This window comes from Pteronotus mesoamericanus, unplaced genomic scaffold, assembly GCF_021234165.1.
Source record: "Pteronotus mesoamericanus isolate MK-2021 breed Mesoamerican mustached bat unplaced genomic scaffold, CSHL_Meso_final contig_1, whole genome shotgun sequence".
NCBI lineage: Eukaryota > Metazoa > Chordata > Mammalia > Chiroptera > Mormoopidae > Pteronotus > Pteronotus mesoamericanus.
Genome location: NW_026554998.1, coordinates 2,514,470 through 2,541,151, shown reverse-complemented (window position 1 = coordinate 2,541,151; position 26,682 = coordinate 2,514,470). Strand labels below are relative to the sequence as shown.

General features: G+C 61.7%; 1 protein-coding gene across 1 annotated transcript in view; it reads right to left on the bottom strand.

Moving 5' to 3' along the window:
* Nucleotides 1–25,322, bottom strand: part of TNRC18 (trinucleotide repeat containing 18) — a 71,402-nt gene extending 46,080 nt beyond the window's left edge. The window contains exons 1-4 of the mRNA XM_054571810.1: nt 24,935–25,322; nt 6,738–6,893; nt 4,637–4,762; nt 2,419–4,131 (exon numbers count right to left, since the gene is read on the bottom strand). Of these exons, the coding sequence (XP_054427785.1) occupies nt 2,419–4,131; nt 4,637–4,762; nt 6,738–6,893; nt 24,935–25,121 (2,182 nt within the window). The 5' untranslated portion in view covers nt 25,122–25,322. The remainder of the gene's footprint in view (nt 1–2,418; nt 4,132–4,636; nt 4,763–6,737; nt 6,894–24,934) is intronic.
* Nucleotides 25,323–26,682: the final 1,360 nt, after the last annotated feature.

The following is a 26,682-nucleotide window of genomic DNA, read 5'->3' as shown; positions in this document are numbered from 1 at the left end:
CAGAGGGCTGAGGCCTCTCATTCAGGGTCATGCAGCTGCCAGAGGCAGAGTCCGGAGCTGAGCCCCTGGCAGGCAGGGGGCTCAAGCCACAGAGTAGGAGGGGGAAGACGCAGGAGGCTTGGCATTGGTGACGGCCCTCTTGGCTGGGGTACCCCAACGCCTCTCCTGCCTCCCTCCAAGGCCCCGGCTCAGGGGGAACCACCATTTTTTTTGAGAGTTTCTGTTGAGAGGAAGAATCCAGCCGACCGTCAGCAGCAACAGAAAAAAGCTTCAGACTAACCCCTGAAGGTCTCACCCTGAACCCGGGACGTTCTCCGCACACTACTGCCCCTCCCCCCGCACACACTCGCACACACGTTCTCACACACCCCTGCCCTTCCTCCCTCTCACCCCTCACACACTCGCTCACATGTCACACTCATGCCTGTCCCCAGGGACCCAGGTCCCTTGGGCACGGGCAGGTACTCTGGGCTCCGGGATGAGTTCTGGGGACTGTGAGCCCCAAAAGGAGTGCCACACCGCAGCGTTCTTTAAGGGAAAGGAGCCAGAGATCTGCTTCCCAGAACAGTCCCCAGCCCCAAAGGTCTGCCCGAGTGGGAGGGCGTGGCCCCCAGAGCCCCGGGCCACGCCCCCTCCTTCGTTCCCAGCCTGGGGCGGGGCCTGGGGTGCGGCCCCTCCGGGTCAGAGTGGAGCTTCCCTGCCGGGAGGGAGAGGGCTGCACCCAGGGCCACGGCCGTGGGTCCTGCTGCCAACACTCCCTCTAAGAGGGCTCGCTCCGATCCCGAGGACGAGCCCCATCCCGAGGATGAGCCCCGGAGTCCGCTAGGGTGGCCACAAGAGGGAGAGATGCGAACCCAGGAGGGGCGCACCCAAGGCGCCTACACGGTCAAGAGGGGTAAGGTCTTGGGGTGCAGGGAAGGGCTGCGTGGGTGCCACACACAGGCAGGACCGTGGCGAACTGGGGCAACCGAGCAAGTCAGGGTCCCAACAAAAGTGCCTTGAAAAGCAACTCTCCAAAACCCCAGGAAAGAATTCCAGCAGCAAAACATGCAAGGGGCCATAGAAAACACAGGCAACCCACCCACCCACTTAGTTCTAGAGAAACAATCAGCTTCACTGAGAATTTTAAAAAATGTACCGCCCTGGCTGGGTAGCTCAGCTGGTTAGAGCATCATCCCAATATGCCAAGGTTGAGGATTTGATCTCTGGTCAGGACACACATAAGAACCAACCAAAAGGCCCGGATGGTGTGGCTCAGTGGATTGAGCACCGGCCTGCGAACCAGAGAGTCACCAGTTCGATTCCCAGCCAGGGCACAGGCCTGGGTTGCGGGCCAGGTCCCCAGTAGGGGGCGTGCGAGAGGCAACCACACATTGCTCTCTCTTCCCTCTCTTCTTCCTCCCTTCTCCTCTGTCTAAAAACAAACAAATAACATCTTAAAAAAAAAAAAAGAACCAACGAACACGTAAACAGAACAACAAATCATGTTCCTCTCTCTCTCACAAATCAGTAAGTCAAAAAATGAAAATAAAAAGTTAAATGCACCACTCATCTCTACCAAACTTAGCAAGAATTTTCTAGTAATATTTTCTATCATAGTAAAACACAACTCTTAAGTGCCTACAATGAAACAGACACACGCTGTCACCAGGCCGACAACCACCTAAGAAGTCACTGAGATACTGAGTTCAAGCCCCACGGGAGCGCCAGGATCCAGATTCCCACCTGGGGCTCTCAGCCACCCATTCGCTCACTTATCAGACACGCGCTACGCGCCAGACTCGGTGCTCAGTACCAGGGACACTGAACTCGTCACGGCACAGTTCCCTCCCTCAAGGACTTAGAATGGACGGCTTCAAACTAGTCTATTCCTAGGAACCTATTCTTAGAAGCTGACTCAAAATATCACGAAGGCGCAACGCGCAAAAATATTCAACGCAACGTGCTAAACACAGAAAACATCAGGGAAGAGGAAGCTAAAAGGCCCACGCGGGGTAGGGCTAGCTGCACTACAGCGCACGCCTGATGGACTATTACAGGCCAATAAAAAAAATGACACAGCCTGTGCCAGCGAGGAGACACCCCGCGCCCGTACGGCGCGAGAAGCGCCGGCACCCAAGCGCGCGCCGGGACCGCTGCAGGTAGAGGCGAGTCGCCCAAGGAAAGGAGCCCTGGGGAAGGCCTCGCGTGTTCAGGGTGACGAAAAACGTAACGGTCCTCTTTCCTCTCTCTCCTTCTGCATTCTACACATTCTTCTGTGTGCGCGACGGAAAAAGCCATAAACTTCAAATAGCAGCTGCGGCCCCCAAGGGGGCCAAGGACAAATGGTTCCAGGGAGGCAGGGAGAGTAGGGGGTGAAAGGAGACTAAGAAAGCAAAGATGGAGGGGCAGGAGGAGAGGGCAGGATCCGGGACTCACCTTTGACGCTGCTCAGCGACAGGGAGCGCTCCTGGTCTGCCAGCCCGGTCCCCAGCCGGCCACTGCCACCACTGTCCTTCTGCCGGGCCACGGCCACCGCGATGCCCACAGGCGGGTGCCGCACCTCCGCCTCGCCCTGGGCCCCGGAGCCCTCCCGGCCGAAGGCCTTGGCGCTCTCCGGCCTCTCCGGGTCCCGCTTCAGCTGCCGGCCCCCTGCAGGGGCAGGGCCCCCGGGGTGCGGGAGGCGAGCCTGGGTCCGTGGGGCGCCCGTGGCGGTGGGGGCAGGCTCGGGTTTCATGGTGCCCAGGCCTCCAAAGGGGCTCTTCTTGCCGCAGCCGCCCGGGCGCACAGGCCCGGCCTCGCGGGCGAAGCTGCCGCTGTACTTGATGAGGCTCTGCATGGCAGAGCCCTCCCCAGGGCCGTGGGCCGCGGCGTGCAGGTCGGTGCTGGGCCTGGCGCAGGCGGCCGCGGCGCGGGGCAGAGAGCCCCCAGGGTCCAGGTAGGCCTTCTTGGAGGCAGTGGCCTCCTCCTCCGCGCGGCTGGCATGGTGGTGCTGCGCGGCCAGCACAGCCATCTGCGTGGTGGCGAAGTTGCCCAGTTCGAAAGGTTTCCACTTGTGCTCAGGACCCGCGGGCGGGGGCGGCCTCGCGGGTTCCAGGCCGAAGAGCTTGGCGGCCTGCTGGGAGGTGGCAGCGGGCCCACGGGGGTTGCGCTCACAGGGACGCGGCTCCGCCTCGGGCTTGAGCAGCTCCTTGGCGGGGAGGTAGGCCCGGGGGTCCGGGGAGGCGCGTGCGGCCCGCGTCGGTGGGGCCTCGGCGGGCGGCGGCCGCTTGAGCGAGCGGATCACGGAGCTCTTCTCGCGAAGTCCCTCGGGCCGGTCCGGGGGCGGCCGCGGGGACCCGGGGGGTGCCTGCAGGACACCGGGCCTGGCCGCCTCGCGCTCCCGGGCTCGGGCATCGCGCGCCTGCGAGGCGATCTGGATGGGCCCTGGGCGCTCGTCGAAGGCCTCCACGGAAGGCACGAAGGTGGGCGCCACCACGCGGTGCTCGCGGCCTGGCTCCCGCGCGGCCGATGCAGGGAAGATGGTGTAGACGCCGGCAGGGCCTGGCTGCGAAGCGAAGGTGCCGGCGGAGGCGGCGGGGGGCGCAGGTGGGCCCTTGCCCGGTGGCAAAGGCGGCAGCGGGGAGGGGCAGGGGCACGGCCCGGGCAGCAGGGCCTCCGCGCGCCGCAGCCGCGCGCTCTCGTCCTGGCGCGTCGCGTCCTTGGCACCGCGGGCCGCCTCCGCCATCAGCGCGGGGAGCCCCGCGTCTCCCGCACCGTTGCAGAGGCTATGAGCAGATGGCGGCGGCGGGTTCTTGGCCTTGGACTCAGCGGGGGCCACGCCTGGTGCCCGAGGTAGCCCAGGCTCGGCCAGGAAGGGCGACAGGCGCTCAGCGAGGCGTGAGTGCCCGCGGTCCTGGCGGCCCTCGGCCCGCGCCTCCTGGGTCAGGTCCACCACGCCACGCGGCCCGGAGGCCTCCTCCCGGGTCCGCGAGTCCTTCTTGCTGAAGAGTGGGGGCGGCTCCCCGCCGCGGCCCACTCGCTCCTTGGCTGGGGCTTCCCTCGAGGAGCCTTTGGCAGGCGCTCCCGAGGAGTGGCCGCCTGGAGTCCTGGAGGAGGGTGCCTGGGAGTGCAGGGTGCCTGGGGCCCCTGGGGCGGGCAGGTAGAAGCCGTCTGCGGAGAAATGCCCAGGGGTGAACGGGCGCCCCCTCTGCCCGACCAGAGCTGAAGGAGCTCTGCACGCCGCGCCCACGGCCCGGGGAGGGCTCTGCCATGCAGAGCCTCAGGAGGGGTCAGGAGGGGCCCTGCCACCCCAGGCTAAGGAGGGTCATGCTAAGGAGGGCCATGCACGGCGCAGCCCCTTGGAAGGGAGGCTCTGGAAATGGATAGAAACTAGTTTAAATCTTGCTTCGCCTCCTACTAACCTCTTTTGGCCTCAGTTTCCCCATGTGTGAAAATGGGGGAAAGCCAGGGGTGCTTCGAGGGTGGCCCAGAGGGCCTAAGAAGGCGGCCTAGCAGAGCACAACTAGAAAGCTCCAGAAGGCCGAGGGGCTGCCCTGCGAGCCCGTAGGGGCTCTTACGGGATAGGTGCTGCCTGGAATACTGACCGGGCAGTGGTCGGGGTCCCAGAGAAACCCCCCACCTCCCAACCCCCCGTCTCCCCCGCGTGCCTCCTGACCTTTCTGGGTATCGAAAATGCTGGGCTGACCCAGCTGGCTGAGGAGGGGGCTCCCGCTGCTGGGGGGCTCCAGGTGGTTCAGGTGGAGGTAGGATGGGTACAGCCCGCTGGGCAGGTGGGAGAAGCCTGGAAGAGAGCACAGAGCCGGGCTGGACCGCCTCATGCCTCCCACCAGGGGCTTCCTTCCGGCCTCCTTTCCTTGGAAATAAACTAGCTCGGTGGTCAGCCCCCAGCGCCAGGGGCCTGAGGTCTAACACCAGCACCAGCGCGAGGCCTGGCCCCTGACCCCGGGGCTTCAGGCCGCCCGCCGCCCTCCGGCGGCCGGCAGCCCTTGGGCTCCGAGACCCGCCGGGGAGAGGATCAGAACGGATCCAGCCCCGACAGGCTGCGGAGGGTGGCGGCGTTCATCGCTGGCCAGCGGTGTCCACCGCGCTTGTTATTCCGATTTAAACTTCAAAAGGCAGGAAACAAAGTAATTCTCCTACACCCCGCTTTTACAAAGGAGGAAACAGAGGCCCACAGCGGACCGCCTGCCCAAGGTCACACGGCAGGGGAACCCGGTTTCCAGCCAAGGTCACCGACACGCCTAACCTTGACCCAGCCAGACCTGGTTTAATGGCTCGCAGGTCCCTTCCCTGCTGTGGGACCCCGGGCAGGTCACCTGCTGTCTCTGGGCCTCAGCTCACCCGACACCTGTGGCTGCCAGGGAGGGCCCTCCCAGCAAGCGACGCCCAGGTTCGGGGCCTCGCGGGACAGAAGAGACAGGAAAGGAGCCCCCAAGGGGGAAACAAGACGCCTGGGAGGACACATGGAGAGGGAGGGTCAAGAGCTGCTCGGCGGGGCCCAGGCGGCCGGGCAGGTGGGCGCGGGGCATGGGCAGGTAGGGGGTCCTGACACCCAGCCTGGACCGGGCGTCCCATAGGGCCGCAGGACCACATCCCTGAGGCACTTGGTCCCCCGGGCCCGGGGCGCAGGGCTGTCCCTGGCCACACCGAGCCCATGGCTTCTCCCATATCGCCATCTGATAATGACATTAACAACAATCATTAAATAATCGAGACTACCCAGTACACATTATCTCCTTCAATCGCTGAAACAGTAGCTACCAAGCCCCTCCATCCTCTCATCTGCAAAATGGGCGCGATGCCCTCACCTCCTGGCTTGTTCTGAGGGTAAAGGGAGTTCCAACTTGCAGCGCCCGGGACGTGGTAAGCGCCTTTTGTTTGCTATCGTTACTGCCATGGGTGCTCGTCAGCAAAAACATGGGAGGGTCGGGGAGGGCAGAGGGCTGACGGCAGAGCGGCACCGGGGACAGCAGCCCCTGCTCCGTGGGCCCCTCCCTGCGGGGCTAAGGTGGGCTCAGTGGGACCCCCGCCAGCATTCCAGGCTCCAAGTCAGGACCTGCCCCCACCCGGGGGGACGATGGGGGACCGCGGCAGCAGCGCTCGGCGAGCCTCTGCGCGCAGAGCCTGACGTGGCCGATCCCGGGACCCCAGTCTTCCAGGACCAGGAGCCCCACAGGACACTGAGGAGGCCGGAGAAGGGAGCTGGCGCCCAGCACCCGAAAGGCACAGAGCCAGAGGTGGGGGAGGGCACAGCGGCCCCCAGTCCCGTCCCCGCACCGGCAGAGCGGACGCGGGGATGCAGGATGCGCTCCTGCCCAGCAGGACCCCAGGTTTAGGGCGTCGCCGCCCAGCTGCCGCAGGAGAGCCTGGTGGCCCTGGCCCCACGGCCCCCGCAAGTATTACTGAGCCGCCTGCGCCGGGGACAGGCCAGCGGGACACACTCGGCCCTGCCTCAGAGCTCGCTTGGGGAGCAAACTGACCACTTCACAAATGAACACCCGGACCCGTCGGCCCTCACAGCGGAGAGGCAGTGGGGGCGGGGCGGGCTGCGCCCTGAAGGGTGGACAGAGACAGCCAGTGGGGCGGGTGGGGGGCTGCAAGCTGGAGAACGGCTCCTGCAAAGGCCCTATGACAGTGACGAGAAGAACAGGGACGCGCAGGGACACGGCCGAGCCCCAGTGGGGAGGGGCCGCGCAGAGGGGGAGGGGAGCGCGGGGGTCAGCGGCCCTCGGCCCGCCCGCCCGGCACCTCCTTACCTTCGTGGGCGTGGGCGGCCCACAGCTGCACCATGGGCAGGTTGCTGGGCGTGGGGGAGCGGAAGGAGAGGTCAGAGGGCAGGGGCACCGGGCTCCCATGGGACGAGGCCGAGGGCCCCATCCCGCTGGCCACGAAGCTGCCCAAGAAGGCCTCGCCTGTGGAGAGAGGGGGCTGTCAGGCCGCCACCACGCCACGGCCGCCGACCCCCCGCCCACCTCACCCCGACCGGGCCCTTGGCCTCTGGACGACAGGCCTGGGTTGGCTCAAGCAGACCCTCGCCCCAAGCACAGTGCCCACCCCGAGCCCCCAGGGGCACAGCCCTCCCAGCTACAGACCACAGAGCCGAGGCTCAGTGCGGGGCCGAGACCCCCAAGGCCATGCAGTGGGGAGGCAGAGGGGGACTCATGGCCTGAACCCCTACTGCTGCTCCGGGCTCCTGGACCAGGGAGGACACCCACGAGTTGGACAGTGGCCTCCCCGAGGGCCCCACGGGAGCCCCACGGGAGCCCCGCACAGGCCTAGGCGCCCCACGTCCTCGGCCGGCCCCCGGCACCCATTTAATGGACGAGCACGCTGAGGCGCGGAGACGGGACAGGGCTCATCCCTGCCCGTGAGCGGTGACTCCGTGCACGCCCGCGGCCGACCCCGGGATGACGGCGGCCTGGCCAAGCCCGGTCCAGGGGTCGTCCCTCAAAGAGCAGGACCAGGACCCCCCCAGGGTCCCTCGAAGGGGGGCTGAGGTGGCTGCCGCTTGGCAGGACGAGCGCCCGCCACCCCCACGCCCCGTTGGGCCGGGCTCACACGCAGAGATGCCTCCCACTTCCCGCCCCCCACGGCGCTGCCCCCCAACCTCCGGGGAGACCCCGGCAGGCCTCCTGGTGCCCTGACAGAGGGAGACTGCAAGACTGGGGCAAGGGGCTTCCCTTACCTGGCCTCAGTTTGCTCATCAGGAAAATGGGGATAATGCCTCCCTTGAGAAATACAATGAAGGAGGAGGCCCGCACTCAACACCACCACCACTATCAATAACAAATGCAGGCAGCATCCGTTCACTGAAAGCACCAGGCAGGTGACTGGGGTCCTCTGAACGCCCTCGGGAGGAGAGGCAGAGGCTGGCACGAGGAGCCGGGCACGGGCGTCCCCAGGCACCCAGCGGGGGCCAGCTCTGGCCATCCCAGCTAAGGGCTTCCCACGTGCACCCTCGGGCGGCCTCTCTGAGTCCCGGTGGGGCGGGCGCTGCTTGTGCCAGCCGGAAGGGAAGTGCCTGCCAGGGGCGCAGCGAGGACATGGCACTTCAGTGCCCAGGAGGCCCCCGCGTGGCCCACAGAGCCCCACCCCACCTGCGGGTCCCAGCAGCCCCGGGGGCAGGGCCTGAGCACTACAGATGCTCAGGCACCACCTCTCAGGGGGGCCCCGGGCCCCGAAAGCTCCACCCACAATCCCTTCGGGGTGCACAGAGGGAAACTGAGGCTGCGAGGGGCAGGGCCTCCACCCGGGTCCCCGGGGTGCGGGCAGCCGCAGGCGGGGGGACGGGAGGACGCAGGCGCCGTCACCACCCGCTCGGGTCCGGGGCCCCAGACGGCAGCCCAGCCCCGGCGGGCCCCTCACCGGACTCCAGCGCCGAGGCCTGGGGACCCAGGGCCGCGGTGGCCGGTCGGTCCCCCCATGCGGTCCAAGCAGGGGCATCAGGGCCTCTGGGCCCCGCCGGGCCGGGCTTCCTCCTCACGGGCGGGCGGGTGCAGGGCTCCGGAAGCCGGCAGTGGAGGTCTGCACAGGGCTTGCATCAGCCGCCCGCTCTTCCTGCCTCGGGCCGTGCGGAAGCCGGGCTTGCGAAACCCGCCCCGCGGCACCCCAGGCCCGGATGCTGCCAACGGCAGGAGCCCACCACAGGGGCTCAGCGGCGCCCCAGCTCCCTACCCCCCCGGACAGCAAGCGTGACGGCCGCCTCTATTTGCACAACCTCACTGCCCCTGTCCCTCCCCAAATGATCCTCCTCAAGCGGCCAAGTGATGGCCCTCAAATACCAGTGAGACAACCGTGGGGTTGCCGGGTGCCTGCCTCCCTGGCCACCTGGCCCTCGGGCGCCAGCCCCCAGCGCTCCTTCTTGGCCCCTCCTCGCTCTTTTCCCCTCGGGGCCTTCCCCGTGCGTCCTCGGGCCATGGGATCCCAGCCCCGTGGGACAACATTCCACCTAGGACAGCTTCGAGGTAGAGCTCTGTCCCCCTGACAAGCGAGCCAGTCGCCCCCCTGCGGGAGGGGGCTGGAGCCCTTGTCCCCGCCACGTCCTGGCCTGCAGCTGGGGTCAGCCTCTGGGCTGAGCACGTGAGCGCTGTTTCTGACTTCACAGAACGAGGGCAGGTGGGCAGCACCAGGAGAGGACCGGCCCCAAACCGCAAGGATACCACGTGCCCCACGGGCCCTCCTGGCTGGTCTCCTGGGGCAAAGCAGGGGCAGCCGCCCCCAGCCCGTGTCACCAGCATGCCTGGCACTCCCCTGACATTCTAGGCGTGCCCCCACGCAGGGACCCGGCACTGGCCCCCTGGGTTCACCAAGTAGAGCATGGACCTCCAGGCTACAGGGAGAGCCAATCAAATCCTCCAGCATGGCCTGGGGTGGGAGGGGTCTCCCTCAGTCCCACTGCGAGCTGAGCTGAAGGCCTGGCCCACCCTGGGTCCCAGCCGCCCCCGTGACTACAGGCCTCGGTGCCACATGAGTATCTCACCCGACGCCTTGGGAGCGAGGACTGACGACGGTGGAGACCGGAGCCGCACTGTGGCCCACGCTCGGCCATCACCGTTGGCCAACACGGACCCAGCCCCTCAAGGCACCGACGCCTGTGCGTGCTCGACCGTCACCTTCCCAGGTCGCCGCTCAGGCTTCCATGGGGCACAGAGGGCCGCCGACACCCACAGTCACAGGGCCCAGGGCCGGGCTGGGCCCCGCGCCCCCCCCCGTGGGGGTCACCCTTGGGCCTCCGGGGGGCCCTGGCGGAGCCTCCCCGCCGCCCTGCCTGCCACCCTGAACAGACGGGGGACCGTCACAGAACGACACCCACCGGTCCCGTCACCGACGGCGTCCGACACCTGTCCCAGATCCGCCCTGGACACCGCAGCCACGGCAGCCACCGGCCACTTGTGGAGACGGAGCACTTGACACGTGGCTCGTGACACGGAGGAACTGCATCTTGAATTTTATTAAATTTTAATGAATTTAGACTTAATTTAGCCACACTCTGGGCGGAAGGCTCCTCCCTGTGGGAAACGGGCGTGGGGTCTGGGTCCGGGGGCCACAAGCCAGGCTGTCCCCGCGCGGAGGGACTGGACAGGAGTCCCGGGGGACGAGACAGACACAACCCTCAGGCCGACGCCCGCCGGCCTGCGACTCGGGCGAGCTCCCTCCCGTCCCCAGGCCGCAGCGGGGAGGGGAGCAGCACCCGCCCCCACGGGTGGATGGGTCCATATTTTTAAACCGCTTTCACAAAGTGCCACACAAGGTCGGCTGTCCTTGTTACGGTTGCTCTCATTACTTACCGTTACAGAACCTGGGGCTTGGAGGGGCAGAGCCGCTGCTTAAGGCCAAGCCGGACCACTTGCTCCTCTACCCTACTCCGGCCTTGCAAAATAAAAGGTCCACTTCAGGCCCCGGCTGGCGTGGCTCAGTGGACTGAGTGCCGGCCTGCGAACCAAGAGGTCGCCGGTTCGATTCCCAGGCAGGGCACGGGCCTGGGCTGCGGGCCAGGTCCGCAGTGGGGGATGCACCAGAGGCAAACACACGGGGATGTTTCTCTCCCTCTCTTTCTCCTTCCTTTCTCCTCTCTAAAGATAAGTAAAATCTTTTTTTTAAAAAAATTAAGAAAAAATCTTCACTCCGAAACCAGTGAGAGCTGGTGGGTGCCCATTAGAAATGCACTAAATGCCACTGAAATGCACACTTTCCCATAGGTCATTGCACATTATGTGAATTCCACCTGGATCTTTTTTAAAAGCAAGGGACGAGATCTACTCTCCGCCTCCAAATCCAGCCTCGGCGGCTGGACCTGGTCAGTGGACCGGCCGCGCTGCCGGGTCCCCAAGCAACACGTCCCTGAGTAATAGGTCCCGGGGGCCCGGGGGTTCCAGGCTGGCCCCTTCCCCTCCTGGCGCGCCCTCCCACAGCCCTGGCACTGAGGGGCTCTGGTCACCCCCCTCTACAGGCTAAGAGACACTGAGGCCCCGAGAGGTTGTCCGGGCCACCGAGCCTGAGCGGCCACGGTGCTCAGCTAGCGCTACGAGGAACCGGCCACGCCGAGTCTGGGCCCACGATCCCACTCCCAGGCTCTCAGACCCTGAGCAAGATAAGCGCCGCCTCCCCCCCCACCCCCACCCCCACCCAGTGCAAGGTGCTGAGAGAATGGTCTCCTCCTTCCCTGGCCTTAGGGGCCGAGTGAGAGGGGAAGGCAGCCCCAGGGGCAAGAAAGGGACACCCAGCCAGCCAGAGGCCTGGAGGAGGGTCAGCAGCAGGGCGCTGGGCACAGCCAGCTCAGCCCCACCCCAACTTCCGCTGCACTGAGCAAGCAGGGTCCCCTGCCGCCGCCCCCCCGACTGGGACCCGCCAACACCCCAGCCCCTCCCACCCCTCCTCTGCCAACAGCCACAGCAAGCTCCTCGGAAAGCTAGCAGGGACCAGCCATCACTGCCGCCCTCAGAGACACCCAGGACACTGGAAGGGGTCCGCGGACTCAGAGGCTGGCCACGGTCACCCCAAGGCAGAGTTCAAATCCAGACGAGACCCCTCCCCTTGCCCCCTTGCCCCCTCCCTCCCTCCCTCCCTCTCTCCCTCCCTCCCAGTGAGGCAGAGCTCCTGGGCGCTGGGGCTGGGGAATGAGCCACCCAGGTCCACCCCAAGGGGCTGTGCTGTGCCACCTGCTGGCCGGCCCCCACAGAAGGCGACGCTGAGGCCCCTCAGCGGCCGGCGGAATCTTGCCTCTGCAGCAACAGAGTTTGCCGGGGACCTTCCTGGAAGCTGATTCTATCACAGGTACCTGGCGGCCTCGCTGGTGGGGCGGGCGAGGCCTCAATGACATCATGCGGGACACAAAGGTCTGGTAAACAGCCAGGGGCCCGGGCTGGGCGGGCCGGCGCAGCAGCCTGGACTCCGTTCCTCCCTCCAGATGGGGAGGCCATCTGGATGCCCCTCGCTCCCTTCTCCAGCCGCTCAGGTGACACCAGTCGAACGAGGCCTCGCCGGCCAGCCCCCACCTGCCCTTCCCAGGGTGACTTTCCTCCATGGTGCTTAGCGCTATCACACCTCTCACACGGGCCCCTTCTTTACTGTGCCTGGGCTCACCGTCCCTCTCCGCCCACGGACGAGCTTTGTCGTGAGAGGACCAGGTCATAAACACTCCTGGGGCCACAGGCCCACCGCAGCCCCAGACAGTACTGAGGGGACTGGCCCTCGCGCCAATAAAGCTTTATTTACAAACCTGGGAGGGGCGCCAGATTGGCCCCTGTTGCAGACACCTGCATGACAATATGGGCTTCCGCCAGCGGTGCCCCACACAATACGCAGAGGCTCAGTTACTATTCGTGGTGGGGGAGGGGCGAGGCCAGGATCAGCTGGGCTGAGGACGGAGGGAGGGGGCCCTTTCCCGGGGCCGCGCCTCCCGGCCAGCGTGGGGCAGGTTGAGGGCTTCAAGGCGCCCACAGGGACCAGAGTGGGTCCTGTTGTAATGGAAGGCGTCAGGTGGGTGCCAGGCTCACTGCGGTGATCATTTCGTATGTTACATAGCGTCCACTCACTACTTTGTATGCTTCAAGCTAATACAATGTTATTTGTCAGCCGCAAGTGAAGCTGCTGTTAGTGTTACGGGAACTATCCAAACAGGATGCTGTCGTTTTCACCTATCAAATCAACACCCGTTCCTTTTCGTGGTGGGGGACGGGGCGGAAGGCAGGAGGGTGAGGACAGAGGAAACCCACCCCCAGCATTTGCAAAGCCCATCTGCAGAGCCGATGAAGGCCCAGGAAGGTGCAGACCCAGGACTGGGGGTCCTTCCCAAGGGAATCCCCAGACCTATGGGCACCGACATGCTAGGACGCTCAGGGCTGCCGGCGTCGTTGATGAAGACTCCATGCAACCCCAGCCAGATCCCAGGGGGACAGACACCGCGTGACCCCATCACGCGGGGGCCTCAGGGAGTCAGGTTCCTAGAGACAGGAAGTAGAAAGGGGTGCCAGGGGCGGGGGGTAATTGTTTCATGGGGACAGAATTGATGATTACACAACAAGATGAAGGTACCACATGCCCTGGAACCGTACACCTAAAAATGCTTTAAATGGCAAATTTCTGTTATGTGTATTTTACAAGTTTAAAAAAAAAAAGTAATGTAGACGCAAAAGACCAAGAATAGCCCAGGCAACCTTGGGACGAAGAACAGGGCGTGAGGACATGTGCTATCAAATACCGCAGCGTCCACACCTCCAATAACGCACCAGCTGGGCGTGGGCGCAGGATCACCCAGGCTACCTGGGACTGGACGTCCAGAAGCAGGTCCACGGGCACACAGGGCAACGAATGGGTGGTTCTGGAACAAGCGCTGCTGCTCGGCCTGGATCTCCACCCGGGAAAACCCATGCACGGGCCCGCCTCCGTCACACCCCACCAGAAATCAACTGCAGGTGAACAACAGGTCTACCCGTGAAAGGCAAAGCAAGAAAGAGCCTCTACCGGAAAACACCTTCAGGGCCTAAGGGCGGGCGAAGGGTGCTTCACGACCACGGAAACAGCACTAGGCGTAAAGATAAGACTGCCGTGCCGGATTACGTTTGCCTTCCTTAGCTATCCGTCACACGACACCAGTAGGGAAAGGGAAGGTGAACCACCGCGTGGAGAAACACCTGTGCGGTACTCCGTCCCCAAGGAAGGGCTGGTATCCACAGTAAACAGAGAATTCCCGCAAGCGGATACGGAAGAGACAGACGACTCAACGTATCAATGGCCCGCAAATGAAAATGCCCAAATGGCAAGGCACTCAGCCTCCGAAACCAGGGAGGAAGTGTAGGTTAAAGCTGCAGCACACCCCCTGGAAGGGTTCACGGGTCAAAAAGGAAAGAGGGGCCGTATTCAGACACAGCCAGCGGGAGTGTAAATTAGCACACCCACTCGGAGCTCTGCGGAATCCAGGCCCTCGTAGGTTCCGTCCACGCCGCATTTCCGGAATCTTCCCGCTAATAATGGCCAAAGTCGGACATCAACCCAATGGTCCATCAACAGCTGGATAAACAAATTGGGACCATATCATACAACGGAACACCTTCAGCAAAGAGAACCACAACCACGCAGGGGAATCTCAGGACCTCACACAAGAATGCAGAGCATGCCCCCACCGACGTGAAGTATACAAACAGGTGGGGACAGGGGTCACCCCGGGGCAGGGCGGGGTGGGGCGGGGAGTGGGGGTTGCGGGGAGTGGCGGATGGGCGTCTGGGTTTCCTTTTCAACCTGATTGATGGTTACACGGGTGGGTTTAGTTTGTGAAAAAAATAACTGCGCTGTATATTTATGCTCTGTGCTTCTGTCCCAGTGTAATCTCAAACCTCAATAAAAAATCCCTGAAAAAGAGGTCAGCCCTGGATGCTGTGGCTCAGTGGACTGAGCGCCGGCCTGCGGACCAAAAGGTTGCCGGTTCGATTCCAGTCAGGGCACATGCCTGGGTTGCGGGCCAGGCTCCCAGATGGGGGCACGTGAGAGGCAACCACGCATGGATGTTTCTCTCCGTTTTTCTCTCCCTTCCCCTCTCTCTGAAAATAAATAAATAAAACCTTTTCAAAATATAAATAGAGAGCAATGGATGGGGGAGGGGAAATCCAAACACAAGCACAGTAAATAATACATTTAGAGTAATTTTCATGGAAATCTCAGGTTGGCAAAATTTGCAAGAAGCCAAACTCATAAACAAATTAAAATGAGCCAAGAAAGGGAAAAAGAGAAAGAACACTCCCTACCAGGGCCACGCCTCTCCCTGGCCCCGGCTTCTCCCAGGTCCCTCTCCCAGGCCCTCGCCTGCCCGCTGTGTGACCCAGGGAAGGGAACACGCCCTCTCTGGGCCTTACTCTCCCCTGAAGTAAAATGAAGGCAGCAGGGAAAGACAGAGGTGGAGACCGGGGCCACCCATGGGCTTCGCATCATGGCCACCCCTTCTCCCGGAGGAGAGTACGGGTAAGGGGCAGGAGATAGGGGTGCCTTACCCTGCACAATCTTGGTGCTATGGCTTGGCCACCGTCCCCACACTCCCATCTGTGCGGCAGACGTGACTGAGGTGGCTGAGAGGCTAGAAGTGCAGAGGCTCCTCCGAGCCACGCAGAGGCCCAGGGGCTGCAGGAGCCACCGAGCCACCAGGCCAGCCCCACCGGCGGCCCCACCCGGTCCGGGAGGGATCCCGCGGAGCCTGGGGGCTGGCCTGAAGGAAGCGGGAGGCCAGCCCAGACTCCCCACCCCTTGCTGCCCTCCGGCTCCGGCTCCTGCACTCAGCCAGGGCTCCCACCCCGCAAGGGGACCAGATCGCAGCTGGCGTCCCTCAGCATCCTTTTGCATCCTACCCGAGGCCACGGCCTGAGGAGGGCAGCCTGGGTTGAAGCCCGGCCCCTCCCCGTTCTGGAACTCAGGCTCGCTCTGCCAGGGGGCTTTCCCTTGCCCCCAACCAGGGGCCCAGCCCACCGAGTGGGTGCTCGGATCTAAATAAAGGGAATCCCAGGGCCTCCGGGACGGTCAAGGCCACAGCCCGATGGAGACACCTCAGTGATATGCAAATGAATCCACCCCAGGGCCTCAGGCATCTCAATTCTACAGCAATTACGGAGGGTTTCCCCGCAGAGGCGCTCCTCCCCGTAAGGGAGGCCTGGGCCAGGAGGAAGGGGCTGCGTGCAGGGCGGGCCTCCAGGAGCCCCAGCCTCCAGGCCAGGGAGGCGGACGCCCCCAGGCGCTGGCCCCAAAGGGCTGGGGGCGCAGAGCCTCTATCAGGACAAACCTTTTTCCAAAAGCCAGAACCTCATGAAAATAAGAGTAATGGGGTTTAACAAGGAGAGGAAACAAAACCAGAGAGGAACGAAAAGGAGGCAACCTGCACAGCTCTGTGCAGGCGGGAGAGCAGGGAAGCGAGGGGTGCACAGCTTGCAGGGTGGGGGGGGGACACGCACCAGAGCCTAAGCTCAGAGCAGGGAGCCACGCACGCCACCCACGCAGTGGCGGCCCTGAGACTCGCCCGCCCAAGACTGGGGGGCCAGGACCGGGGGCGAATGGAGGGCCACCCGCAAGCCTTGTCAGGGACGCGGGGGAACCCCCTGTGGATCCTGGGCTCGACCCCCAGGCTCGGGGGCACTGGCAGAACTCGGGGTCCGAGCGCCAGCCTCTGTCTCCGCTCGGCTCTGGGCAGGGCCAGGGTTAAGCTCCCCACAGGCAGGTGGCCCTGGGCTGGAGTGTCCTCTCCCGGCTCCTAGGCTGAAAGGTCGTGGGTTCAAGGGCCAGTCAGGGCACAGGCCGAGGTTTCAGTTCAGTCCCTGGGGGGTTCAGCCCCTGATCGGGGCACGTAGGACAGGCCACCGATCAATGTTTCTCTCTGTCTCCCTCTCTTCCCTTCTCTCTAAAATCAGTAAGTCTGTCCTCAGGTGAGGATTATAAATAAACGAACTCACTCCCTGGAGGCAGGAAATGGGAGGATTAAAAATAAATAGGTAAATAAACAAATCCCTGAAGTCAGGAAATGGGGGACACAGAGTCAGAAAGGAATGGGGGGCACATTCAGGGGGTTCCACACGGCCCACCAGCCCCTCGCCATGAGTCCCACCAGCTTGTTAGCGCTTTTCTTAAACATAAAGCGACAGCACAGACTCCATCACTAGACACTGCGGAGTCCCCAACCTGAAAGATGAGCGAGAAAGAAAAACAAGATCCACAAGAAGATAAACAAGGCATGAGAGTAGGAAACTCCAGCAAAAAAAATACAATGACTATCCTCCAAGTGATGAGAATGAATGTGTGTCTAAAACAAGAACAGAATGCTATTAAAAAAGAGACTATAGCTTATGTATTATAGAATTGTATTCCTGAAACCCATAGCATGTTATTATAACTAATGTCACCTCAATAAATTCAATTTAAAAAAAAAAAGTATCCAGACTATAAGAAAGTTCCTTGAAATTAATAACATGACACCTAATTAAAAATTAATCTGCACGGTTAGAAGAACACAAGTTGAGGTCTCAGCTAGAAAGCAGAAGCACAAAGAGGCAGAAAACAAAAGGAGACAATCAGTTCAGGAGGGTGTGCGCTGATAGCGCTGAAGCGAACCGCCAGAAGGCTGGGACGGGGATTAGAAAAGACTCACGAAATTCACAGTAATTCAAAAACTTTTCAGACTGAAGGCTGTACTTCCAGAGTGACCTGGCTTGCGGAGCACCCGAAGGGAACATCCACACGTCCCAGAATGAGGCGCGGTCACCGTGGAATTTCGTAACACCAGCAAGAAAAGAGTAACAACAGTAATAACATCCAGGAGGCTGACTTTGCGCCAAGTGACGTCCCAGGTATTTACATACTTATAAACTCTTTAGTCCTCGCCCAAACCATAAAAGGTAAGCCCCATTATCCGTTTCACAAAAGAGAAAACCAAAGCACACAGGGAGAGGTTACATGTCCAAGGCCGCACAGCCAGTGAGCGCGCAGCATGTATGGAAACTTCAGAGCCCATGTTCCTAACTCTGACGTGTGTCCAGAAGACTTTAAGCATTTGGAAAAAGTTGAAAGAAAGTGCACACACAAAGATCAAGAATCAAAATAGCACCAACACTCCTCAAAAGTTACACTGGAATTTAGAAGGCGATGTTGCAATTATTTCAAAATACCAAGGGAAAATTATTTCCAAAATGCCAGTCAAGTCTGATGGTAGAATAAAGGCATGTCAGGCATACTTTCACAGAAAGCTACTGCAGGATGTGCTCCACCAAAACAGAAGGTAAAGCAGGAAAAAGGCAGGCATGGGAATGAGGAAACAGATCTAAGACAACAGGCAAAGGGAGTTGGGAGGGTGGCGGCCCTCCCGCAGGCCCCAGCTCCAGGAGAGCCAGGCCAGAGCGGGAAGGCGGGGAATGCCAGGAAAGACGTCTCCAGGAAAAGAGAGAGGAAGCTCATTCAGTAGAAGGCGAGCAAGTGAAAAGTGCACCAAGAGACTGGAAGAGAGAAACTTAAAAATACCGGCAAATAAAAGAAAAAGAGGCAACTAATAACTACAGGAAATTAAGAAATAAACTTTATTATACCACTTGGCTCAAATGTAAACAATATGCACAAAGCTAAAGCCATAAAAACACAACTAGCTTAAACGGTATTTCACGTATATTTGGCAGACAGAGGAAGTACACACGGGGGTATAATAATATTTACTAAGTGCTTATCCTACTTGATGTTATTCTAAATGCTTTACATGTATAACTATTTTTTAATCCTCTCAACAATCCCATGAAGTAGATACCCTTATTATCCCCCCATTTTACAGGCAAGAAAACCAAGGTACAAGCAGCAGAGAAACCTGCCTTCGGCCTCCCACTAACAAAAGGGAGACTCGTGACCCAGACTCAGGCCATCTCTGCAAAATTCTCGCCTTCCGTACAAAGGCAACAGAAAATCCCAAAAGCCAAAATACAATGAGCAGCGGACGCAGGTTACTCCTTAGAAAGATGGATGAAAAAGCCAAAAGAGCGAGCCAAGAGTTTTTTAAAAAGTAGGAATTCAGACTGGAGACATGAGGCAGGGAGTTAGTGGCTTTCTTCAGAACTCCTGCAAGGCTACGTGACTTTCTGTTTTTAATCCTCACTGGAGGACGTGCTTGTCGGTTTCAGAGAGAGGGGAAGGGAGGGAAAGACCATGTGATGCGGGAAACACTGAGGATCGAACCCATAACCCAGGCACGTTCCCTGACGAGAAACAGCCTGCGGCTTTTTGGTTCACTGGACGACCCTCCAACCAACGAGGCCTCGCCGGCCAGGGCGCGCTGCTCGGTTTTTTAAATGATGTTATGATTTTCCTTCTAAACTTTATATGAAGCATAAAGCAGAACTGAACATTTTCAATGGGTGGACTTTACGGTATACAAAGGACGTCTCAGAAAGGCTTACAAAAATAAGTGAGGAAAAAACGTTTAAAAATGCACACACCATCAGATACCACTACAAACTCACCAATGAGAACAGAATTTACAGAAACTGACGACATCACATGTCGGCCAAGCCAGGGAGCCACCGGAGTGGGGCAGGGAGGGCGGCATGGCGGTCCCACCGCCCAGCTGACCCTGCAGGGAACCCGTGGCCGAGCAGCTCCATGCTCTGGTACCAGACACATATCCAGAGGAACGTGTACATACGCACCCCGAAAGGCCACGTCCAGAGCAGTTCTCTTTTTAGCAAACTCTAGAAACAACCAAAAAGTCCCCCTGCAGACAAGTGGTCAAACGTGTGGTCAATACTGAACAGCAACAAGAAATCCACCAACACCACACACCATGCGGGTGAACCTCGCAAACATCACGTGCAATGATAGGACTCTACTGACAAGGAAGCTCTCAAACAGGCACAACTATGGCAACAGAAATAAGATGACAGTGGGGGCGGGGTGGACGGTAACTGGGAGAGCGCGCTGGGGGCCCTCCAGGCGCGGCGAAGTCCTGATCCTGAGCTGGACGGTGGGCACGAGGGTGGGTTCATTTTGTGAAAATTCAACGAACCAAATGCTCATGATTGAAGCATTTTACAGTATAGCTGCGACACACACACGGACCCTGGAGTCTACAGTGCCTCGGGGACATCTGGACAAAAGCAAAGCACCCGCGTCAGAAGTTAATGATCACCGTAGTGACCACAATGGCTTCTGCTGTCACTTCTGCAGAGGACTAAAACGGCTAGGCAGCTGCCTGCACTCGCTTATTCCAACTGCACAACGATCGAATGAATTCAGTACCACTCACTGGCCCATTTTACAGAGAAGAACGTCGAGGCTTTTCGAGGACCGACACACAGCCAGGCCTGAACCCCGCGTTCTGACCTCGGCCTCCAGGCCGCCCCGTCTGTCTGGGCTCTGCTGCGTGGGGACCTCAGCTGATCTCAGGAAGCCCGGGATGCAGAGAATCGTGCGCGAGCACACGTGAAGCGGGTTTTTGGATCCGGGCTGAGGGTGCACCACTTCTGGGAGCTCAGGGAGGAGTCCTGGATGAGGGAGTAGGGGCGTCTGTAGCCTGCGAAGATGTGGGGAGCTCTGGTCGCTCCCACCTCGTGGCTTGACACCCTCCAGTCAGACGCCAGGCCTCTGGGGGCAGGTGGTGAGCTGACCACTGGCCAGGAGTCCCAGCAGCCCCTGGGGACCGGGCGGGCTGGCGGCAGCTCCCACAGAGCCTCTCAAAGGCTGGACCGGGAAGTAAAGCACAGGGATGCTCCAGCGAGGGGGCTGGGGTCCGGGTAGAAGACAAGGCCACGTGTGACCAGGTGGGAGGTAAATGAGATCAGGCTGCAGATGGGTCCAAGCCAGAAGCCAAGGGCACATCAAGCTGGCCACATCAGGAACGCCCGTCGCCCCCCCCCCTGCCCAGGTCCGGGCCTCCCCACAGCTCCACAAGCAGCCCTTCCCAAAAACCCAGGCGCTGGCCTCCTCCTCCTCCTCCTCCGACCCTCCACATCTCTAAGCAGCCCAGCCCCCACACGGCACTTCGCGCCGGCCACCTGCAGCCTCCCCTCCCGGTGACATCACCTCCCTAAAGCCTCCGGGCCGCGGGCCATCACCTGCCCCTCTCCCCACCCACCAGTCCCCTCCAGCCAGCACCGCACACGCCTTTTGTTAAAGGCTTCCTGTGAAATAATGTCAGACTCAGAAAAAAAGTTTAAAACAGGACAACGAACTTCCGAGGGACCTTCCCGAGGTCCGGCGACCGTGAACAGCGGTCCTGTCCTGCGTGCTGTTCGGTGTCACCTGAGGCATCCCTGTCTCCCACGGAGCCCGTAAATCCCCGCTCTCTCCTCCTTCCTCCTCGCGAGCCTTTCCGGAGTGTGCTGCAGACAGCACGCCCCTGCTCAACACTCCAGGGCTCCCCTCCCTGGGAGCAAGGGCGGTTCTCTTACATAAGCAAGATACAGTGACCAGCTTCATGAAGCTTAATATTGATTCGCTCCCATCAGCTAATCTACAGTCCATATTCCGATTTCACCCATTGCCCCGTGATATCCTTTAGAGCAATTTCTTCCCTGATCCAAGACCCAATCAAAGGCCATCTCCTGCCTTCTGCTGTCACTTTTTTTCCCCTCTTGTAATCAGCAACAATTCTTGGCCTTCCTTTGTCTTGCACGCCACTAACATTTTTTAAGAGTCCAGACCAGTTGTGTAAACAGCAGTCCCCAACCTTTTTGGCACCAGGGCCGGTTTCGTGGAAGACAATTTTTCCAGGACAGGGTGGGGCAGGGGGTGGGGTGGGTTCCGGATGATTCGAATGTGTTACATTCACGCTCACCTCCTGCTGTGCGGCCGGTTCCTAAGAGCCCCAGCCGGTACCCCAGCCCCGGGCCAGTCCCATGGCCCCCTGGCGGTTGGGGACCCCTGTGTAAAGCGTCCCTCCGCCTGAGTCACTCCCTCCATTTAAACCCTCCACTGCCTTCTCGTGCCTCACAGCTTGAAATTCCAAGACCTCATTACAGGTCCCAACCCCCCACCCCCAGCCAGCATTCTCAGGCTCAGGGGCCCTCCCCACTGCGGCCGGAACACACCCTCGGTATCTGCCGTCCTCCAAGGCCTGTATCTCCGTTTAAAACGATTTCCTTCCCTAGTCAGTGTTTACTGCCTGCCCCGCACAAGATGTGTCTGTCTGCCTGTCTGTCTGTTTGGTCCCTGCTGGATCCCCAGGGCCAGAGCAGTGCCTGGCACACAAGAGGCACTTGGAAACCGTGTGCCGAGTACGTGCACAAGCCAGGAGGGAAAGTGCTACAGAACTAGCAGGCTCGGAGGGCCAGGGAGCCCGGGGGCCCTTCCAGATTCCAGAGCCTCCCCCAGGCCGGAGGACGAAGCACCCGGCAAATCGCGCTTATCTCTGGGATCGCGCCGCTCCGCCCGCCAGCTCACACCCGACTAACCTTTTCAAATCAATCCCAGCAGGCTGTGCGGCTGGATTCCACAGATGGAGCCGAGAGACCCTGGAGAAAGCCGGGGCCCCCTATTGTCCCTGGCCCAGCCCAGAGTGCGAGACCTCCCCCCAGACCCTTGGTCCCCGCTCCCCATTCACATGCCCCCAGGGGCAGCCCAGGGTGTGAGGGCAGCAGGAATCAATGTCCAAGCACGAAATTCAGCTACCAGCTCTCTCATTGCAACCGAGGACTGAGTCCCAGTCTCCCAACCGCAGAGCAGAGAGGCAAGCACATCAGGTAATTGTCACTGGCTTGTCCGTCTTAACAACCGCTGAACATGCAGGGACCACAAATACAACCATACTCAAGGTTACGGGAAAGGTAAGCACCACCCTTTACCCCAAATACCAGTTATTCCTGATTTCGCCTCCCACCCCTGCTTCTGCAGAGGCAAGGGCCGAGTCCTTTGGCCCTGACCCCGGAAGCAGAAGGCAGCTCCTTGGGAGCCCTCCCTCCCCCGACTCACAGAAACCTTCCTGCCCGCACCTACCTGGGTGGGGTGCCAGCCCCCAGGGTGGCCAGCGACCCCCACACTGTGAGCCCTCCTGGGGCAGCTCCCTCTGCCCCGGGTCGGGGGCGTCACCAGGACCCCACCCACACTAGAGTCCAGGGGTAACTCTGCCTCGCTGAGGGACCCAGGGCAAATGGCTCAGCCTCTCTGGGCCTCCCGGTACAAAAATAAACATAGATGGGGCAGATAAAGCTGGCCCGACCTAAGAAGCTGACAGCCAAGAAAGCGAGGGTGTTGAAAGAGAAAATTTAGCACCTGCACCCCATAAAAAGAGGGGAGGGGCCCTGCGCTGAGGAATTTGTAAACCCAGCCGCACCCAAGCAGTGATGGGGAGCAGCTCCCCAGTGCCCGGCTCATGGGATGCACACGGGGCCCTGTTCTGGGCGTCGACCTGGGGTCCGAGGTCCCCGGGAGGCCATGCCTGGAGGGGGCGGCCAGCCCCCGCCCCAGAAGCGGCCCGGGGCCTTCCCTCCCCGGGCGCTGATGCCTGAGCCGCCTGCTGTTTCCTCGGTGACCTCAGCCTCCGAGCACGCAGGAGTCCGGCAGCGCCCGACGCGGAGGCGCGAGACAGGCCTCTGCGGCCGCCTCCCACTGGTTCCCGTTCCTGCCCGCCTCCCCCTAGGTCGCTTCCCTTCTCCCGCCTCAGCCTCCCCATCCGCCTAATGGGCGCTGGGCCGTCGGGCCGCTGCGGTGCGGTCGGCGCCGCAGGAGCAGGGGCTGTTTTCACTGCTTCGGAGGAGGTCGTTTGGCCTCTGCCAGGCGCAGCCAGACCTGAGACGGGATGTCCGCAGCGCCCTAACCCTGACTTTCGGAAGGCGAGCGAGGGCCCTGCCAGCAGGGAAGACCAGGGTCCGATTCCCAGGCCGCGGACCCCGTGCTACCACCCCGGGCAGGCCTGGAAGACCCGATGAGCTCGAACGCCACGCAAACAAAAATTACCGCGGCCTCTGCAGGAATACAAAAGGGGACGGCCCAAGCGGCGCTTTGTACCCCAGGGCCGCCCCCTACCCTTCCTCCCGAGGGGCCCTTCCCTTGCTCACCTCGCAGCCCCCGGAGGCGGAATGCAGCCTCCAGCTCTCAGGGGACATTCTCGCCCTGGAGCAGCGACGTGGTCCTCGCACCCCGCCGGCTGGGATCTCCGCGCTCCCGGCCCCCGCGCCGCCCCTCCCCCGCCCGGCGTCTCACAAAGGCCCTTTGTCCCGCTGAGTCCCAGGACTCCGGTTCCTGAAAAGTTACAGGAGAAAACCCGAAGAGATAAGCAAAAACGGCGAGCGCGGCAGAGCGGGCAGGGTCGGTGTGGCAAGGCCAAGGCAGCGCAGCGCCCGAAGGTGTCCCCTCCAAGAACCCAAGGCCGAGGAGAGCGTCGGGGGCTCCCCAAGAAATCACATGCGCCCTAGACTACACTTTGGAGTGGGAGAGATGAATTTTCCAAAACTCAAAGCGGGGGACGCCGGGCACAGAGGCCAGAGGCAGCCGGGAGGAAGGACCCGGTCTGGTGCAGAGGCCGGCGGCTGGTCTGGAGGGCTCCGCAACTGCCTTCCCACCGCGCCCGACTGGAGCGGCCGCGGCCGGCCGGAGCAACCTTCCCCTTCCCCGGCGCCGTCCCCACGGAGCCTGGGCAGCCCCTCTCGGGAAAGGACCACGGAGGCCAGGCCTTCTCGGCCACCTCCTTCCAAGGCTGAATGTCAGACTCAAGAGTTTCCCTCCGCCGCGCCAGCCCAGCCCGATCGGCTCCCGCGCCGCTTCCTTCCCCCAGCTTCGGGGTGGCAGCGGCCCAATTTCTGCGTGCCCCTCGCGCGCGTGCCTTCCCGCCGGGGTACAAGCGGTCCCCGGGGCCACGGTCGCTACCCTCCTACCCGGGTGTGAGTCCCAAGACTGCCGTTCTCCTTCTGGAGGACGAAGGGTCTCCCGAGGACAGCTGCCCACCCGCCGCAGGCCAAGGTCCCAGGTCTGGATTCTCCGTTCTCCCCTAACGCTCAGGCGCTCACGGCTGGCCGGAGACCCCGGAACGCGCGAGTGGAAGAGCTAGGAACGGAACCCGGAGCCCACCGGAGCCGGCAAGGGCGTTTGCCAAGAAATGGATTCGAGCTTTGGGAACAGATGTCTCAAAAGGGTGTGGGACTGGTTTGTTCTTCTCTTGCCCAGATTTGAAAACTCCGGCCCAGCCTCAGCCACAGGGATTCGGGAATTGAGCTCATCTCCGGCGGCTTCAATTGTGGCGGAGAAGGGAGCCTTGGGAGAACCCGGTGCGCCGGAAGAGGCAGCCGAGCCACGTACCCCTCCACCGGCGCCTCCGGGATGGCCTCGCCCCAGTCCCAGGGTCTCCCCGCCTCGGAAGCTGAAACTGCCTGCACCTCCATGAATCCGCCGGGAGAGAGGATAGTGCCCCAACCCCCGTCGCGAAACGCCCGAGAACAGGCCCAACAGAGTTTCCCTGGCCTCCCTTCCCCGAATCCCGGGAGTACAAGCAGGGGCGAGCACGGCGCAGGGCACTTACCCGGGTGCGGGTGGAGGTTGAGGCCGGCCATGTACTTCCCGGGCGGCAGCGGGCCCGGCAAGCCCGAGGCGGGCAGGCGTCCTGCCGTGGCCGCGCCCACGCGATGGCTGTCCATCGCCAAGCCGGACAACAGCGGCGGCGGGGGGCCGTGCACGGACCGCGGAGGCCCGAAGTCTCGGCCATCCATCCTCCGCGGGAGTGCCGCGGCCAACCCCCCACCCGGCCCGCGGGCCTCGCTCAGCAGGACCTAAAAGTTCGGCCTCGGCGTAGTCCCAGAGTCCTCGGGCGGCGGGGGCTCCGCGGCATGCATGGCGGCGGCGGCCAGCGGGGCTTGCGCTCGGCGGCGGGCCCGCGGCCCGGGGCGCACAGGCGGCCGGCGGTGGGGCTCCTCCGGGCGGACAGGCGGAGCTGCGCGAAGCGGCGCACTCGGCGTCTTGCCGGGGAGAGGAGACGGGCCGCGGAAGAAACAGAGGGGAGAAAGGAAAAAAGGGGAAGAAAAAAAATAAACAGGTTTCAGAAAGTCGTTTTATCGTTCGGGGTCGGGAGCTGCAGATCTGGTGGCCAGAAATAAAATCGGGAGTAGCCCTTTTTCCATAAAAAGTAAAAATTCATGTTCTTTCCGCTGGTGGCTTCAGGCTCCCGGGGCCGCGAGTCGGAACGTGGCAAGTGGCACGCTGCGCCCCAGCCCGACTCTGCCTTGGCGGTTCTCGGGGCCTCCAGAAACTGCGGAAGGCCCCTGAGCCGCGCCCGGACCGCGCAAATACAAACCTCCGAAGTGTGTTTGATTCCTGGGCGTCACACGCTCCGGGGTTTCTAACCGTGAAACCTTTCCAAGAGCAGTTCGAAATGTCTAACACTGTGTCACTATCTGATCGGGAAAGTTTAATATTTAACCTTTGGGGGCCCTCGCTTTCCTTTTCTGAGTTTGGTTTCTCTCAGTTCGTCCCGAGGCGCCAAAGTCGTGGATTTTTCGGGAGAGAGGGTGCAAAGCGGGTTTATTATTTTTAAAGAGCCTCGCCGTCCCCCTCGGGCCAGTGCGAGTCGCGGAGTCTGAGTCCGCGGACCCGAGACGTGGCATTCTCGCCTGAGGACTGAAAAGAATCCTTCCAAACAAGCTTTGGTTTCATTTTCCAACGCCCTGGCCTGGGAATCCTGCGGCCCGAAGACGTGGCCTGGCGCGGGGGATTTGGGGGGCGTCAAGGAGGAGGGAAGGGGCTCAAGGGTCTCGCTCCTACTCTAGATTCCCCCAACCCCAAAATAACCTACAAAGAAAACCATCGCACCGAGGGGCGCCTCCCCCAGCGTTGGGTAAATCCCTCTGTAGTTCCAGTTTAAAGCTGTTTGTTTAAAAGATTTGTCGGTTGCCGACTCCCCCGGGGGCGGGAGGGGGGTCTTGGAGCCAACCCTGTCCTCGCTCTCAGTCTCTGCCCGCAGCAGCTTGGATTCCTGAATCCGGGAGGCCGGGGCACTCCTAGAGCTGCCGATCACGCCAAAGCCACCGACTCCCGGGTGCCCGCCCGGCACCCCGCACCGCGAGCTGCGGACCCTTGCCCGCCAGCCCCCACCCCACCCCCCGGCGGCTTCTTCCAGCCTTCCTCCGTAACTTTGCTAGAGATGCTCATTTTAACCCGATTTTGGTTACAACTACCTCCTATTCCCTTCCTTCCTCCCTCCCTCGCTCTCTCCCATTAGGCTCTGGTTACCAGATCCGCGTTTACTTTGGAAAAATCTAAGATCGCCACATCCTA